The sequence below is a fragment of the Gallus gallus genome, chromosome 11 (assembly GCF_016699485.2).
Source record: "Gallus gallus isolate bGalGal1 chromosome 11, bGalGal1.mat.broiler.GRCg7b, whole genome shotgun sequence".
Taxonomy (NCBI): domain Eukaryota; kingdom Metazoa; phylum Chordata; class Aves; order Galliformes; family Phasianidae; genus Gallus; species Gallus gallus.
In genome coordinates, this window is record NC_052542.1 from 12,842,869 (window position 1) to 12,860,386 (window position 17,518).

The 17,518-nt window shown below is 37.9% G+C and overlaps 1 protein-coding gene and 1 long non-coding RNA gene across 54 annotated transcripts in view; one reads left to right on the top strand and one right to left on the bottom strand.

The window, feature by feature from the left end:
- Positions 1 to 17,518, top strand: part of LOC107056831 — a 274,267-nt gene that overhangs the window by 204,320 nt on the left and 52,429 nt on the right. The window lies entirely within an intron of this gene.
- The window catches only part of LOC107054313, a 209,996-nt gene that overhangs the window by 36,134 nt on the left and 156,344 nt on the right, over positions 1 to 17,518 (bottom strand). For 48 of the 49 annotated variants that reach the window (XR_006931166.1, XR_006931168.1, XR_006931167.1 and 45 more), the window contains one exon: positions 4,814 to 4,893. Coding sequence is in view for 4 of the 49 variants with exons in the window: in XM_046899559.1 (XP_046755515.1) it covers positions 4,814 to 4,893 (80 nt within the window). In the remaining 45 variants the exon portion in view is untranslated. Of the gene's footprint in view, positions 1 to 4,813; positions 4,894 to 6,639; positions 10,241 to 17,518 lie in introns of those variants that run through there. The other variant, XR_006931188.1, reaches the window with a different exon arrangement.

Consider the following 17,518-nt stretch of genomic DNA (forward strand, 5'->3'; position numbering starts at 1 on the left):
ACTCTGTCTAACCCTTGCTCTCAGTCCTTGAACATCTACCTCTGAGCTGCAGGTCCTGAGACTCAGTTATGCATTTAAGAACATTGGTAAATGGTTGAGTTAGGGAGATGTGGAGAGAAGAGAGTGATAAAGTAACATACCTACGAAATGCTAACTACCAGAGTCTAAAATAGTGCTTTTGAACTTGGAACACAATGCAGCCAGGAAATCAAAGGATATTAAGCTAGTCAGTAATATGGAGTATTTGGATTTACTAAAATAGATAAAAGAATACCAATGCTTTCCAGTACCTTGGCCAATGAACAGCATAGTAATGTTTTTATGAGTGTTTTTGTGTTCTGGCTGCTTCGTGGCTTCCATCTTCAGGAAGCACAGCATGCTAAGTGTGCATATGTTATGCTTAATTAATTGGAGTTTCCAAATACACACGCAGAAATTAATGTCTAATTCACAAAATTGCTAAGGCTATAAGACACTCTCCCATATTGGAACATTATGCACCATCAAGAAGGCCAGAAGGCTATCTTCTGTATTTTAGATATCTTTCAGATGTAGGTGGCTGTTGCTATTCCTGCTTTTTTTTTTTAAATTTTTTTTTGTTTTGTTTTTTTAGTTTACATCTTCTTATTTCACATTGTAGGAGTCAAAGTAGAAATCTACACATCAAACACAGCACCTAAAGCTGACACTGGCTCTCAGAAGACAGTAACTTCCTTACTGTTCAGGGAGAAGAAATCAAGCCTCTTTGTTCTCCTGAGACATGTATTTTGTTTTGAAGATTCATTGTAAAGGCAAAGGTATATGGAAGTACAGTCATGGCAGTATTTCTTTTCCCCAGATATGCCCTCAGAAGGAGGTGTGTGTTTTTTTGTTTCTTTCAGTAAGAAATGAACCCAGAATTGTGAATTACAAGTTTTGCAAAGAGACTAAAACTTAATCTAAGTTGCAAGCAAGAAATGGGAGCCTATGTAGAAAGTGGCTGGAAAATATTGATGTAGTTTCCTTTCAAAAGTAAATTACAAGTAGTGATGTTGTCATAAGGCAGCACAGTAAGTGCCTGCCTTTTACCCTTCCATTCAGCATTTATCATCGTTAATTGCTGAAACCACATTTTCCAAAGTCTTAGGAGACTATTTGTATTTTCTTATTTGGGATATTTTTTCATGGGTTTTTTTATTCATTTGTTTTTTTTTCTCATCTCTAACCAAATCCTTCATTCTCTATAACTAGTTTAGTAGCATTTTAAGATTCATTTCCCTCCTCAAAGCATTTCTGTATGTTTCCTGCATTGTCATTGTGACGCATTTTCTTAGCACTGCATTATTCTAATTTATTCATTTGGTATCCAGATTGGATACTTTTTTTTTTTTTAATTGAATCCATGTTGTTAAACATTACATCTGATGCCAAATTGCAGTGATGCAATTAATAAAAACAAAGTGTCCAATAATTTATTGAAAGCATCATGATGCTGAATAGTCCATGAATATTGTTTACTAGTGCAGTGGGATCCTATGGTGATTCAAGGAATTGTTACTAATTTGAGCATTCCTAAGTACCCACTAAAGTCAGAAGTTTACTGAAACTGTCTGATAATGTGAGATCCCACCACAGTTGTCCAGGTGATGGTGTAGAGCTTCATTCTTTAGTTTACCTGCCATCATTTCTACTGGTGTGTACAGGAAGGATTAACTGCTAATCATTAATGACTATAGATCCCTGTTTGCATCTGAAGTGTAGATGACACAATGCAGAACACACTTTTCATTGCCTAGGGTAAAAATTTGTTCCTCAATTGGTGTAAAATGGCAAGACTGAAGGTGGTTCTACCAGTTGAGGAGTTATCCAAGAATTTTATCATGCTATGGACTCTAGGAACATGTTGTCAAATACAGTCTTACAAGAGCACTGTTAATATCACAGAAAGAGCAAATATCTGACAAGTACATTCTTATCCAGCATAAATGAGTATGCTTACATCAACTAAGTGTCTTGTCTTCAGGCTGTTGTCTGTGATTAATGTTGGTGGTAAACAGACATAATATCAAACACTGTTTCTATTAATTTTCGTCCTGTTTTATGATACAGTAAATGTCATAGTTAGAGAGAAAGGGGTAGTATTGGGTCCCACTTCTGATTTCCCTGAATCTAAGCACGAAGTCTCATGATTTTGTGCCTCAGCAGGATGACTGGGTTCAGACCTGCATATACAACTTCATGTTTGGTGACAGTCTGCTTGCCCTGTGGATTTGGCTGTGGTTTTTTTTCTGAGAGAGATTGATTAACCATGTTCTTAAAGTGAAGTATTTTTAATGAGCAATTTGAAAAGAGACAAAAGATTTCTACTGACTGTGTTACAGTTTTATTATCGTCTCTGGCTCTTGACTGAGCTCCTCGGCAAGCTGCACAGCCTGTTTCACTAAATTACAGTAAGACAACATTACATATTCTGTCTTCTATTAAGTTATCTTGCAAGCTACAGCAGATTTAGTTTACCTTGCCAAACCTCTTTTTCTCTCCTTGTCTATATTTATTAAGAAGCTGAGTTTAAGACAGCCCTGACTGACACTGCTTAGTATTAGAGCCTAAGCAGTGTGCTGCTGAATTGTTTTGCTACTTTCCAAGGACCAAGATGTGAATATTCTTGTGCTTTTTTTGGAATGTGTCTGTTTTCCAAGCAAGAGAGTGCACTGCCAGTGGTACTCTGTTGTTCAGGAAGTAAAAACAAGGTTAGCTTCCATGTGCTGGGGTAACTGGTCTACTGGCCTCTCACTCCAAGAAATCAAAAACTATTTTTTGTCTATCTGCACAGTCCCCTACAGGAGATGATTTATTTTTTATTTTATTTTAATTTATTTTATTTAGCTGGTAAACTTCTGCCTTAAGAACTTAAGTTGGTGATCTACTTACACAAAGTAATTGCATAAATTTCTATTTAGTATATTTTCAGTTATACCACTGTGAAGGTGCCTTAGACCAGTAGGCTGAGCATGTTACTTATCAGAGTATACCATAGCATAAAAGCTTTTATTGATAATTCTTATGATGTAATTAAATAAATTGAACTGTTGTGTCTAGGAAAGGTCTTGCTTTGGGTCTACTGAGTCCTTTTACCCAGGCCTTGTAGCAAAGGTTTGCTGTTCTAGTGGCAGGGCACTCCCCCTCTTGGGAGGAGGGAAGCAATAGAGCAGTTTTATCATGTTCCCTGTGATTTGTGATGACTAAATGTGCGAAATGCTCATGTTCAGTAGTCCAGGCTCAGGCAGAATTCTCTATGAATTGCAATTAATTTCACACTTTTGCAGGAGTGGGCTACCTTAAGAACCAGGTGCACAGGTTCGGAGAGATGCAACAGCTCATATTTCCTACTTCCAGCACCAGTTCCCTCCCCTGTTATCTCACTAGTTGAATATTCCGGGGTTTACAGCCTATCCAACTCTTCTAATTCCCTTAGCTGTTGTTCCACCTCTGTTCACTGCTTGGTTAGCCCCTCTTTCTTCTCCTCCTATACCTGCTTAGTTTTTACTTATTATGGTACGCTGGCATAACCTCGTAGTTAACCTTCCCCTCTGGCTATCATTCATACCTCAGGACTGGTTTGTTACCAGTACATCTCCTGATGTTATCTGAAAATGCAGGTCTTCTATTCTGCAAGCAGGAATTTATCTTGTATCAGAGTTCCATGGCACCTCTTTTGACCTCTTGGGATTCATAACATCTTGTTGTTAGGCAAAAACATTTTTTTCCCCACATTACACCAGAAGAGTGAATTCACTGAGTCCCAGTCACTCAGACATTAACCAAGGAGAAAGGCTACTCTATTTGAAAATCCTCCTGGTATGAGTGCAACTTATAAAGTAAATGAGTGCTTTTGTCAGAATTGCTGGTGCTACTTTCCTTAGGGAAAGAAGCTGTGTTCTTCCTCAGTGTAACCATGTTTACCCCAGGGCACTTGCTACTGTAAAAATACCCCTTGTTGATACTGTGAATGGAAAAAGCAAATGTATAGCTTTGTTCTAACTGTGATCCCAGAAGTGAGAGATCACACTTCAGGTTGAAATGGGAAATGACCATTATTGTATGTGATCATCAGTGTCACAGTGGCATAACGAATAATGCATTTGGGAATTTTTCTGTAACAATGTGGCAGTGTAAAGATGTACTGAAGAATTTGTCACATCCTCACCTAGTACTATTTAACATGGCCAGAATACATTTATTTAATTGTGGGTGCCTAGCATGAGCAAGCCAAATTTTAGGCTAGGTGAAACTTCAGTAATTGCAGAGAGCTGAACTCTGAACTTGACTCTATGTTTTCTCAACTTACTGATGGCAAGTAATAAAATGCAAATGCCTACCTTGTATCTATGAAATAATTAATGATAAATGCTAGTAGTTATATATTTCTTAATTGGATAAATATACATTTCAGAAAGGAACTGGTCACATTTTACAACCTAATTAAAGAAAATATAAAAGGATTATTACATGCAGTGGTCTATGATTATTGAGAAAGATGGATAAAACCAAGCTTTACTGCAGGCAATTTGAAGTAAGAAATTCTATAAGAGAAAAGGAAAGGAAAGCATGCACTGAATGAGCACTGCTCTGCATGCTGGCATGGCTGATCTGCACATGGAAGGAAAGCTTCATGGAGTTGTTCCCATTGTTCCAGCAGTTCTAGGACAATACCGTATCACACAGCATGAAAGGAACAGCATGTATTATCAAATTCCATTACCCAGAAGCTATTCTTCAGAGTCTTTGGTACAGGTAATTATTGTGGTCCCTAATTTGGCAGCTTGCAACAAACCTTTCTGTCATAATGCTTCAGCCAGACAATGTTCTGCTGTTGTAAAACCAGCTCAGAGTTCTTTCCCTCGGTGATGGAAGCTGCAGAGAAAAAAAGATTCAGTTAAGAAATCATACTTACCTAGGAGACCTATGCTATGTGCTTTGCTACCCATTTTATTTTGCTTCTGCTAGCAATTTCTCCTCTCTTCCATTGTTTATTTTGTTTTTAGTAAGAGGAAGTATGTCTCATATGTAAAAAACAAAGCACAAGAAGAAGAAACAAAATAAAAAAAGGAACCCACAAAGCAGCAGTAAAAAGAGAAATGCTCACAAAATGTGGAGAGGCTTTAAAGACCACTGCTCTGTGCAGCAATCTTCCTATGCTTCAGATTGGGCCTTTTGGTGTACATGCTACATGCTTGTATATTAGTGACAACTGTGTTAAGGTCAAAAATGTTAGATTTATTCAGAGACATCCGTGATATGCTAGGAATACCAGTTTGAAAATGAGTGACCTTAATCAGGCTTTAGGAACAGGCTGAACTACTTCCAATCGAAAGGTTTCATATTGGAAGCTAATAAACAAATTGTTGTATGGGACATATTGCTTTCATTAGTATTTTCATCGGAACAAGGATGTATTTTTATTCTGATTTGAAAAGTATACAAATGTTATGAGCATATAGAGAAGAATTAATATTTTGTTTTCCAGAAACTACAGGAAAGTATAGGAGTCTCTTTTTCTCATAATTACAAAATCACAAAGTCATTGAATTTGAAAGGGAGCTCTGGAGATTGCTTGCTCATCTCTCCCTTCCCAAAACAGGGTTAATGAGCAGCAACAGGCTGCAGCCAGTCATTCTGACCGGCTCCACAACACTGCAGCATCTCTGGGTAACCCGTTCCAGTGTTGAACCATCCTTACATGGAAGTTTAAATGGCATTTCCCGTGTTTCAGTTTTGGCTTATTGCCTTGTCCTGTCACTTGCAACCACTGGGAAAAGTCTGGTTCCACCTTCCTTACTCTCTCCTATCATTTATTTATACGCATTGGTGAGATGCCCCTGAACTCTCTCTTCTCCAGGCTAAGCAACCCCAGCCTTGCACCTCCTTGTGCGGCAGCTGCTCCAAGCTGTAAGAATAACTCATTAAAAGTTGACAAATAAAGCTATAACTGGCACTATGGGAATTCATTGTAAAGCATTACTGATATCCTCTGCTGATGTATATGTTCATAAATACGTTGACAAAATCTTTTTCTGTGTTCTATGTTTCATCTTGAGTGTCAGCCAGGTAAGTGAGTAGCATTTTCTGGTAAAATTTTTACTTCTGGAGTGAATCAATAGCTGAAGAATATCAGTAGGGCAAGATGAACTATTCTTTTAATTTTGGGACTACTTTTAATTTGGGGGACGATTGAAAGAGGATACAGTATGTAACATGAAAATAGAGAAAGGGTAGTTTTTGCATATGCTTTATTTCAATGGGATATAAATGATAATGTGCATAATTTTATAATAAAACTTAGGAATTTGGGAACTTTGTAGGTTGGATTCCCTAAGAAAATGGCTATGATAGGATCTTTCCATTTCTTTCAAAAATCTGGAATCCATGCTTTCAGGTGATGTCGGGGGATATCTGGATTAAAAACTTCCTTGCTGCTGACAAACGATGTAATAGCAGTGGCAGCATCCTATACAGTCTTTGACAACTGAAGTAGGACTCCGTACCATGTTGTCTTGGCTACACCACAAACACTAAAATCACATTTGTTGCAGACTTATTTTATCTTCTCACTATCTCATGACATAAGGGAAAAACAGGAAAAAGGAGAGAACATCTTACACTGCTCCTGTCAGATAAGAAATTCTGAATGCCATCCTTTTTGCCCATCTCTGGCCCAGGATAGTTGACCCCTTGCGGTTTTGACAGACAGTGAACTTTCTGTATCTGGAAGATCCCCAACACATCACAGGAGATGAACAAATTCATCTCATATCATCTCTGGCTTCAGCATTCTTCTTTATGCAGGTGTCAGTGTCCTGCTCAGCAGTGTGATGGCTGTAAGCTCGTGCTGCCTCCAGTGCTGCTGCCAGTGCCTCTGGTGGCCTGGAGAAGATTTAAGACCCGGTAAATGGGCATGCTTTCACTTCTGTGAGTGGTATTTGTATGGCAGGAATGTAAGAATTGTCCCATTTTTAACAGTAATATCCTCAGCCTTCAGTTGTAGCAGTGCACACCTAATTTTGGCAATACCTTTTGCATCTTTATGTATGGAGAGAAAATGCTGCCTTCTCTGGAAAGAGAAGTATCTGACAGTCCTTTGAAACATTTTCCATGTGTAAACAGATGATTAGTATTCTGCAATAAATATTTACTTCCAATTCTAAAGCTCTCAGCAGAAGAGACTAGTACTCTGATACTGCATTTTAAAAATCCTTCAGGAGGCAGAATAGTCTCCTTTAGCGCTAATTTGTATGTGAATTTTAGTATAAAACAGCAATATTTTTATTCATATTAAATATTGATGATGCATTGTTTCACAATCTCATGAAAAATTTGACTTGCAATAATAATCTCCTCCTGGTCATGTAAAAAAATCTTCCCCAGGCCTCTTCCTAAAGCTTGACAATTGGCTAAATCTGGTTGAAAATAATTCTTTGTTCCATTACAAATAGCATAAAGGCTATAATTTGCAGCCTGGTGTCTCTCTCAGGTTTTCTGCTGACATGCCAGTGAAATTCAGCTGAACTCCAACACACTGAAGTGTGACTTTGCTTGCTTTAGGTGTGACCTACGTGTGCTCTAAGAATAATGCAGACCACCCACGAAGGTTTGTGACACCTTCAGCATTATTGAACTATCTTCAACCATTAGTATGGAATTGGAATATTGTAACTGACCTCAAGTTTTTGTAGAACAGATGAGATGCATCGTTTGATGCAGTTCCTTGCTGTTAACGCTTAATACTTTTTCTGCTTAAGATGTTACTGTGTGTCAGGAAAACAATGAACCAAAACCAACCAATGGAACAAACAAGACCCACCAACCACAAACACACCTGGACGTGTCCTCAGACTTTTCTACCCTTCCTTTAAAAAGTTTTTTTTTTATGACTGCTTTCTGTAAAGCCATTATTTTATATTGAAAGTCTGTTACTGCTTTGTGTATGCCCCAAAGCATTTAAAACGTGACATTTGCAAAACCAGTCTAATGGAGTGTCTCTGAGTTGTTGGGGTATTTTTCCATCTGATACACAGCACAGAGTTATTTGTGGTTTGTCTCTTGGTGAGAAAGGCTGCTCTCGCAGTTCAGACAGGCTGCTCTGTTGCTCTGGTGTCCATGTTTTGCTGACAAATACCATGCAGTGGGAAAGACTAAAGTTCAAGATACAGAGGTGACATTACAGGTGGCTCTTTTCTCTCTGAGATTCCCCCAAACCATCTGCCATCAACTGATAAGACAGCGTAAGTTGAAAAATGTAAGCAGCAGAGCTCCTAGTTTCATTGTCTGCATGACCACAGGAGAGATGAAAAAAAATGACAGCACAGTTCTGCCAGGAGGTACGAGCATCAGGGGAGTACCCTTATTAAACTAACATAATAGATGCAGTGTAGAGAAGAGTCGCTTTAAGAAAGCCTTGAATGAATGAGAGCAAATTCTTTATAAAGGTACGTAAGTATTATACCCTATGAGAGCGGAGACAAGAAACAGTTCTGTTAAATCCACAGTTGTGGCCTTTAGGTCTAATATTTATGACAGACTGAGCTTTGATTGACCACCTAGTGTATAATCATTCTGTAAATATCCAGAGCATGCTATGCAGTGGCACTGACCCAGTGGGTGCAGTTTTATTGGAGTCTTCATGCCTGCCTTCACATTATTATGCTGCTGTGGCCTTTTGAGCATAACATTTAAAATGAATGGACTCCACACTGGGTAGGATTTACCTATAAACTGTCATTTCTGTTTATGCAAACAGTCATGACTCTTAATGAGAATTGACTCAATTGCTGGTGGAATAGTGCTGCTTCTTCAGCCAGAAATCAGAAGCTTCTAAGTCTAATTTTAGTAATCCAACAATTTTTTTAAAGATAGATTAAAAGAGATTGAATTTTGACGCATGAAACCAGATTTTCAAAAGGCCTACATATTTGGCATATCACTCCAAGATACACAGTTCCTATTACATGTATTTTTTATGCATTCCACGCATTGCACAGGCTGTTGAGAATCTGCCACCTGGGGCTTTAATTTTCATAATACAAGCGTTTCCCCATGCAAGTGCATGCATGAAAATCATCCCATGTAGTCTGTGGCTGCGGGTCTAACACAAAACAGTTTTGTGCATGAATTTTGATAACATGAAAACTAAAAAGTGAGTAGAGTCAATTTCCATCATATATTCTGAAATCCTCAGTTTAAGCCATACTGTGTTATCAGAAGTGGCATTTGTATCAGAGACAGTGTGGAGCAACAGCAGCCAGTGGGGCACTGGGAGAGGCAGAAGCACTCTTAACTGTGCATGGAGGGAAAGGTGAGCCGCAAACTTCTCCCAAGGCAGATGGCATGGCTGGGTTCTTGCTTTCTGTAACCAGACAGAGCTTTTTCTCTCTCTTGGAAAATGGCACATCAAATGAGATTGGAAGTAAACCATTCTTAAATCAGTTAGGTTCAGAAGAAACAGGGAAAAGAAAGAATGAAACATGAAACATCTTTGTGCCTTTTTCTGGCCATGTGTATATGCTCCAGTTAGATGTAACTGGCTTTCAAATATGCTAATTTGGCTATCATCTTTCTTTTTTATTTATTTTTTTCTTTGTAGCATAGCTTGTACAGTCTCCTAACATCTTCTAGCAGCTTTATTCATTGTCCTGAAAACGTCTGCTCACTGGAAATGCGGTTTTCAATTTTAAAAAGCCCTCATTGTTCCTTAAATACTGGTATTGGCCTCTAGGAGGATGATAATAATTCCCCATTGGCCTGTTGATGGCTGAGTGTTTTTTCCCCTTTTTCATGCTTCAGTAATTCTATGAATACGAGTAATGAATGAGCCATGGCCAGTTTGTGCTTTTCTTTCTCCCAGTGCAGTATTACTCTAAATATAAAATGAGTTGGACCTATTTTAGGAATTATTAGGATTGACTCCTTTCACAGGTCTTTAAGCCTTTGTGATTCAGCAAGCCAAAATTACAGGCTTCATTCACTGTGCAGCCAATTATACTTACTTTGCATGTGATAATTCAAGTTCTTTGTGCAGTGCTGGAGGTCTTCTGTTTGTTTTGCAAACTCTGAATTATAAAACCCTTTTGTTTTAGTTCATGTAAGCTTATCCATTCCAGACTGGGCTTTCATGTGGTGTAAATCAGTATCATTTCACCAGGCTCAGTGAAGCTATGCTGTTTTCTGCAAGCAGACAGTCTAATACATGGATTTACAAACGACAAAGCCCTCAGAATCAACAGAGTATTTTTCCCTGATTTTTATTTGGTTTCCATGCAAAGCTGAAACTTGATCTAAGCTCCATTGATAGGTGAACCTGGCCTAAGTGTTGGAGTTACAGCAGAATTAGGAGCCAATCAGTTCTCAACAGATAGTGAATTTTTACCAGTGAATTGTCAGGTGCTTATACTGAGGAGTTCCGTACTTGCTGAGCATATTCAGCATATTTCTTCTCAGGACATACAGGGATATGAAAACAGATGTTTAGCTGCTAATTATTCTGAGTGTTCCACATGGTTTAAGGTAGGAAAAGTCACATTGCCTTCTTGGGCAAATGAACTTTGCACAAAGGCAGATGCACTGGGACAGAGCTCCTTGTTTTATGGTTGTCTGCAGGCTTCAGAGGGGCAGCTTTGCCATGTTGGGAAGGGAGGGAGAATAATTTTCTTTCTTTCCTGGCTTTGTAAATGTCTTTGTGTTTTTCACCAAGGAAAAGCTACTGTTAGTAATGCTGGCATGGCAAGTCGTGGTGTAAGGGGAATTTCTTCAGAAGGGCTCATCACAGCAAGAATGGGTTAATAAGTTACTAGCTCAAAGCACTTTCATGCCATAATTTAAAAGTGGCACTTGAGAGATGCTAAGTGCTTAATTAGTCAAGATTTCTAGATCTTCTCATTCACATATATTCTAATTGTAACCCTCATCATTTAGCTCACTCCTGCAGCCCCCTGCCTTTTTGTGCTTGGGTACCATTCAGCAGCCCAGTAATAATCTGCCTGGAGGCTGCGACCCTCTGCCCCTGTACATCAGCAGAATTGCAATGACTTTCTTCTCATATGGGTTTTGTTAGATTGGAACATGCAGCTCAGAAGCAATTGCTGAACTCCTACCATCCAGGCTTTAATTTCGGAAACCTGCTCATTCACTTTGCCAGCAGTTATGTTCTGAGTTACAAAACGTCTCTACCTTTTTGCTAGTAGTCAGATTTCAGTGTGGGGTACATTAGGACTTTCGGTCCCTTTTATGGCCATTAAATGGATTGACCCGAAGCCTCCCGAAAACAACAAAAGTCATGTCATTAACTTCAGCAGCCTTTGGATCAAACTGTGTCAGGCTGCATACGATGGCTCTGAAATATATCTACTGAGATTTTTTTCCTTCCTTGGAAAATGTTCACAGCTTTTTGTCAACTTCTTGCATCAGTAAGAGTGCTGAAATAAATTGTTTCAAGCTGCTGCTGTGTCAATATTTTCTAAGTGAAAACAAAATGTATTTTATTTCAAAATATAAATAATATATTGGTGAAATATTTAAAAAACAAACCAATCCAACTGAAAAAAATGTTTCTGTTTTTTCACATCACACACAGTTAAGGCTTTTGGGGAACCCAGTTTTGCCTTTCAGTCCTAATTTGGGGTAAGAATATTTCACACATGAAAACTGCCTGTGAATGTGTGATGGCTGTTTTGCATACTTCCTGCTAAACAAGATCAGCTCTCCAGAACTTTTGCCGCTGTACTGAGAATGGCATTATTTAATGTGATAATAAGAGCAGGGAGAAAAGCAAGGTAGGAAAAATGACTGAGAGCCGTAATTCTAATTCCTAAATCTCTTCCAATCTGAAGAGAATTTGTCATCTTTATTTTTATCAGGCGGGGTATGCATAACTTTTTTCACTGCTCCTTCACGTTTTAAATCTTTGAAGTTTGGCATCATTTAAGTTACTCGGTTCTACATTCCTTCAAGAGAAATTATATCTTATCTAAGAACGAGTGACAAATGCTAGATATACTACTCCATGTGAAGCCTAACCATTGCTTTGCAAAGCAATAATGCTGCCTGCTTTGATTCACATTGTATTCCCTCAGCTCACCTCCCACCAGCCTGTTTATCTTATTCACTAGCAGCCAAATATAAGGCTGAGAAAGCTTTTGAGATTTGTTTCTGTAACAAGTGCCAAATTTTCTATTCTGATCACACTGTTTACTGTCTCGTTTGTTTGCACTTCCTCGTGCACTCTTTCTTTTGCTCTCTGGGGCTTATTGTTTTAAATGCTCCTTGATTGTACCACATTTCTCTGTCCATTTATCTGGGCCCAGGTACACTAATAATGTAATGAAAAAGGATTTTTTCCCTATAGGAGCTGTTAAAAAAACTGATGTAAAGAGCTGCACGGAGGAAGCCATTTGCAGTTCACAATAACAACGAGTTTTATTGGTCAATAAATCCCAGAACTATACTGCTTTGCTTTTTTTTGTGGAAACCATTGGCCCCTTATTTACTAACTAGCAATTCCAAAAATACAAAGTGCTTCCGCAGGGACTTCACTGGTACCAGGAAAGGCAAAGTTTGCTCTTCTTGCCATGCCAACATTTAACACCCCCAAGGGCTAATGACACAGGACATTTAGGTAGCATCTCACAGGCTTATCTTGTGAAGTCTGTGTTCAGCATCCATCCGTGTCTTTAGAAAAACAGTGCCCTTGGCCTCCATTTAAGCATTATAATGACTTTCTCAGGAGTGTCGGATGTTGCAGTGCTCTTCATTGAAACTGCTAATTCCCTGCCATATGCTTTCAGTACACATCTGCAGTGTGTTTGTTTCTGTACACTTGGACACTGAAAACATGGACATTTCAGCAAGCAGTCATTGGTCTGTCACTGCCTGGGAATTTGTCAGTAAAACCAGAAAAAGAAAGAAACAAAAGAAGTCATCAAAATCAAAGCATGATCTGAGGAACAGTGGATCTTAACAGATTTCCTATTTAAAAAGCAAAATGGAAATTTTCAGATCTCTGATTTCAAAAGGCTGATGCTGTAATGCATTATTTTGATTGATCTAATGAAAATTGGTGAAGCAGTGAGTTTCCACACTTCTTATCCATCATTTACGTCTGTAGATTTATACCGCCACACACACAGTAAGTCTGATGCAATTTCACTGAAAACCTAAGCAAAATTTAGATATAAATCCACACTGTATTGCTGTGGTACTGTTCCTAGAATATTTAATTTAATTACTTTTTCGAAAATAAACTATTAAGCCAATCCTGGGGTCATTATTTAGGTAGAATACCAAGACAGGAAGGTTGTGAGGATCAAGTCCTACCGCATGACTAGTGTAATTTATCATGTATTACTTGGCAGCATTAATATGATACAGTTCTGCTGTTTGTTTGTTGTTTAATATTCTTGCCCATGCAACTTCAATGAAAGCTGGCTTTTTATTAGGAGGTAATATATTTAATTCTATGAGCATCCCACTTACTCCTCAGCTGGGATCTGTCCTTTGTGCCTTTGCTGTCACCTGTGGTATGATTGATACATGAGTAATGAGATAAATAACCCTTGCCACATTGTGAGCTCCCCACATTCTTCAGGTGTGTTTGTCTTTCCCAGAAAAGGAGATAAATTCTGACTTACTTTAGGGTGACATTTACCTTTTCTGAAGAGGATGGAACATCTGGAATGACAGCAAACAGTGGGGGAAAAGATAGAGGAATATCACCTTGGGCTTTTTAATTCATCCAGCTCAGACAAAGTTACTGCAGGTTAACCAGGAGGTTGCTTATAGGAACCAATTTGTTTTTGTCCCCCAGTATGTTCCTTTTAGCATCTGATCAGCCATTAAAAAAATACATTCGTTAGCACAGGGAAGGTTTAAAATGCAGATCAAAGTGGCTCTGCCAGATCTATGTCTTGAGAAAAGTGAAAGGAGGTATGGGAAAGAGAATGTCGAAAAGAACAGATGTTGCTAATGAAACACACGCTCTGTGCTGGCATGGCTTTGTGGGAGCTGAGTCATCTCAAAAAATACCTTTACTTTTTCACACTTGCATTATATATTGTGTTACAGGGTTGATGATACTTAACTCTTATTGACAAGCACTTTTAGCTGAAGTGTTAGAGTAACGCAGAATATTAGATGGATGAAGACTGTTAGGAAGCTATTCTGCTTTATCAGCCCACAGATCCCGGAGCACGTGTTGATTTCTGAGTGGTCAAAATGTTTCCTAGTTTCCTTAAAATTTCTATTGAGCAATAGTTTGGGCTTGCAACAGATCCGTTGCTCAGGGAGGTAAAGCACTCAGTATCTGTCCTGATTTGTAATAGCAGGTGAAAAGCCTCTCCCTGTCTGACAGTAACTGCTTTGAATGCTGTGGGGGGGTCCCATTTTGACTGCTGAAATGCAGAGCCTTCCTTGTTCTGTAGTGCAACTTCTTGACTATGCATATGTTTGAAGAGTTTTGTTTTTGTGAAAACGAACATGCTTGAATATAAACAAGTTTCAAGATCTCAGAGGTTGCCACAAAATGGAGTTGTTATCTTCTGATCAGCCTTACCCACAACTGTTTCCCACTACCTGTTATTTAGATACTTTGGAACAAATTATTCAGAAACAGAAGATGAGATTTAATTGCTATTTTGCAATTTTAATGAATAAATGCCATTTCTGTTCATCTTCTATTTACTTTCACAATGTAAGGCAGAGTTTTAATGCCAAGAATGAATTTCATTACCAGAAGAAAAAAGACACTTCATTAATACTGAATTGTTATCGCTGGCATATGTGCTGGCTGGCAAATGTCTGTGATTATCAATAGAAATACAGCATTTCAGAGGCATGAGAAATCCTGCCATTTCACAAGTAACTAATTCTCATCACTGCTTCAGTTTCTGGAAGTTTGATGTAGACATTGGAAGAAAGGTTAATTTTTGGAGCACCAAAGCTTGGGATTTTCCATAATTCTGGTCTTCACTATGGACTGAAAACTAAGCCCAGGGCTTCTTGCAATTACTTGTCATCCACACTACTAACCACACAAGAGCAGACTGAGGACCAGAGCACTTGGCGCACATTTCCTTTAAGGACAGTACATCCATAATCCAACGTAACTGAAATAGTGACATTGGAATAAAATGAAAGATTCTTTAATATAATACTGAAAGGTGGACATGCTTCTATCTGAAACACTTGGAACAATAAAACTCACATGGAAGAGCTTATCTTTGCTTTGAAATCTTGGAGATAAGTTCTGCACATAAATGCACATAAATGCAATAAGGAAAATGCTAAGGAATATTTTCATGGTTTTTTTCTAACTTGGAAATGTGAAATGCTTGAAGATCAAAATCATTTGATAGCTAATAGAAGATCACAATGAATTTCAGACAATCATTTTTCTCTTTTTTCAGGCCATTTTTAACAAAAGTTCAAAATACAGTTCAAAAGTTAAGAGGAGTATATCAAAGCTAACATTTTAAAGTGTCTCCTTCAATAAAGATACTACATATTAATATATATATATGTATATACGTATGCACACATATATCTGCATTTAAGTATGCACTGACTTAGCTGCATGAACTGAGTGTTTATAATTTGTCTGTAAATGCTCCTAGACCCATTTATACCAGCTTAGCAAAACCTGACAATGTCTGATAAAAGATAAACAATTAAATCTGATGGTGTTTTTATAGGGATTTGAAAGAAGTTCACGCTTGTGTTGTTTTTAATTAAAACCAGCTAGTAAATGGGTAAGTTAGTTTTGTGGTTTTCAAACTTGAAGTATGTATAAATTGACTCTTGTACAGCAACCTTCTCCATTATTAACTCACTGATAAATAAATGCAATGGCATTCAGGCCCCAGTTCTGAAGACCACTGCATGGATGATTATATCCCTCATTTCTGTTTTCTTGAGAAATTCTGAATTAGATCTGAATTGGGATTTAATTTATTTAGCCTTCTGTATTCAGTAAAAGAAAAAGGTATTATTATGGTGCCCAAGTGTGTTGGTAATGACAGCCCCTGCCCTAAAATCCTCAAAAGCCATCTTTGATTTAAAGTTCAAATAGAGATGTAATCTAGGTTTCAATTCCTTGCTGTAAAACTTAGCCCTTTGCTTTATACAATCACAACTAATTTTCCTTGACCTTTTTTCCCATCATATTTTCCTACTGTGTGCAAATGTTTTATACAATTCTTTCAACTCTTGCTGTGGATGTCTGACACTGCTTGGCTATCTGATGCTATTCTTCCTAATAATTTCGTCCATGTGATTGCACTTAGAAAAATCACGTATCCACAAATCTACGTTTACAGTTTATATATGTTCTTTCTTATTTTCCTGACAACTAATTATCACACTAGTTTCAGGTTTATTACTGGGATTAACATGTCACATGAGTGAGTCATTACCAACCGCCCTTTAACTATCATTTACCTCTTCGCAATAGTTATCCTGACTAATAGCTGATTCCAGCAATTTTCTTAAATTCCTTGAATGTCAGGCTTTTTAAGAATCAAATGTCCCTGTGCTTGTGTTGTGTCATTTGAAAGTAGCTTGAATATCTCTCTGATCTGATTGTGTAAGGTTAAACTAGTAATATACATGTAGTTATTCTTCAGTCCTCTTTCTGGTTAGCATATAGCTATGTAAGAATCTTTAGTACCTGTCCTCAGTTATCCAGACAGTATCTTGTTTCCTCTTGTTTCCAGATTTAACTATCCTGAACTACTCATATGAATCTCTCTCCCAGGTCTCTACACTCTTCTAGGTGGTTCCCAGCCATCTCAAATGTCTGCTTGGTCCACCATGTAGGTGCAGGGAATTTGGCATATTTCCTTTACATTAGTATTTTTTTCCTTACATTTTTATCTGTAATTGGTTAAATATTACTCCCTTGCTTTAAGGGTTTTTTTGTGTGTGTTTTTTTTTTTTTTTTTTTTTTTTTTTTTTTTTTTTAATACTTTTAGGCTAATTATCTCTATTATCCCTAATAGGGATTCCAGGAAGCTTCAAACAGTGATGATGCAAATGAGAGTAGAGCATAACTCCTTATGCTCTCTGACTTTCAGGAAAAACATCTCAATGAATAAAAAAGAGTGAAAAGACAAAGTCCAGAGATTAGTCACTGAAGAAGTACTTACAAGTAGTAGGTAGCTTCAGTCAGTTGACAAAGGGAAAGGAAAAAGGATATGCACCCTTAGAGAACTAAACAGCTCAGCTCAGCTGTTTTATGATTTGACAGCATTACACTTTTATTGAACTGCAGGCACTGAAGACCATCAGTTACTCTCAGATTCTTTAAATAGCTTCAATGTGTGGTGGTTTTCTTCTGGTCACATCCACACTGAAGCACATTAGTGTAACAGGATAAAAGTAGTCTCTAAATCTCGAGCAGACCCACTGATGTCTTATGACAGCAAAACCTTGTCTCCGTTCATCTAAAAGCAGAAAAACGTGTTCAGCACAATTTAGAAGTGTTAATTTCAGCAAT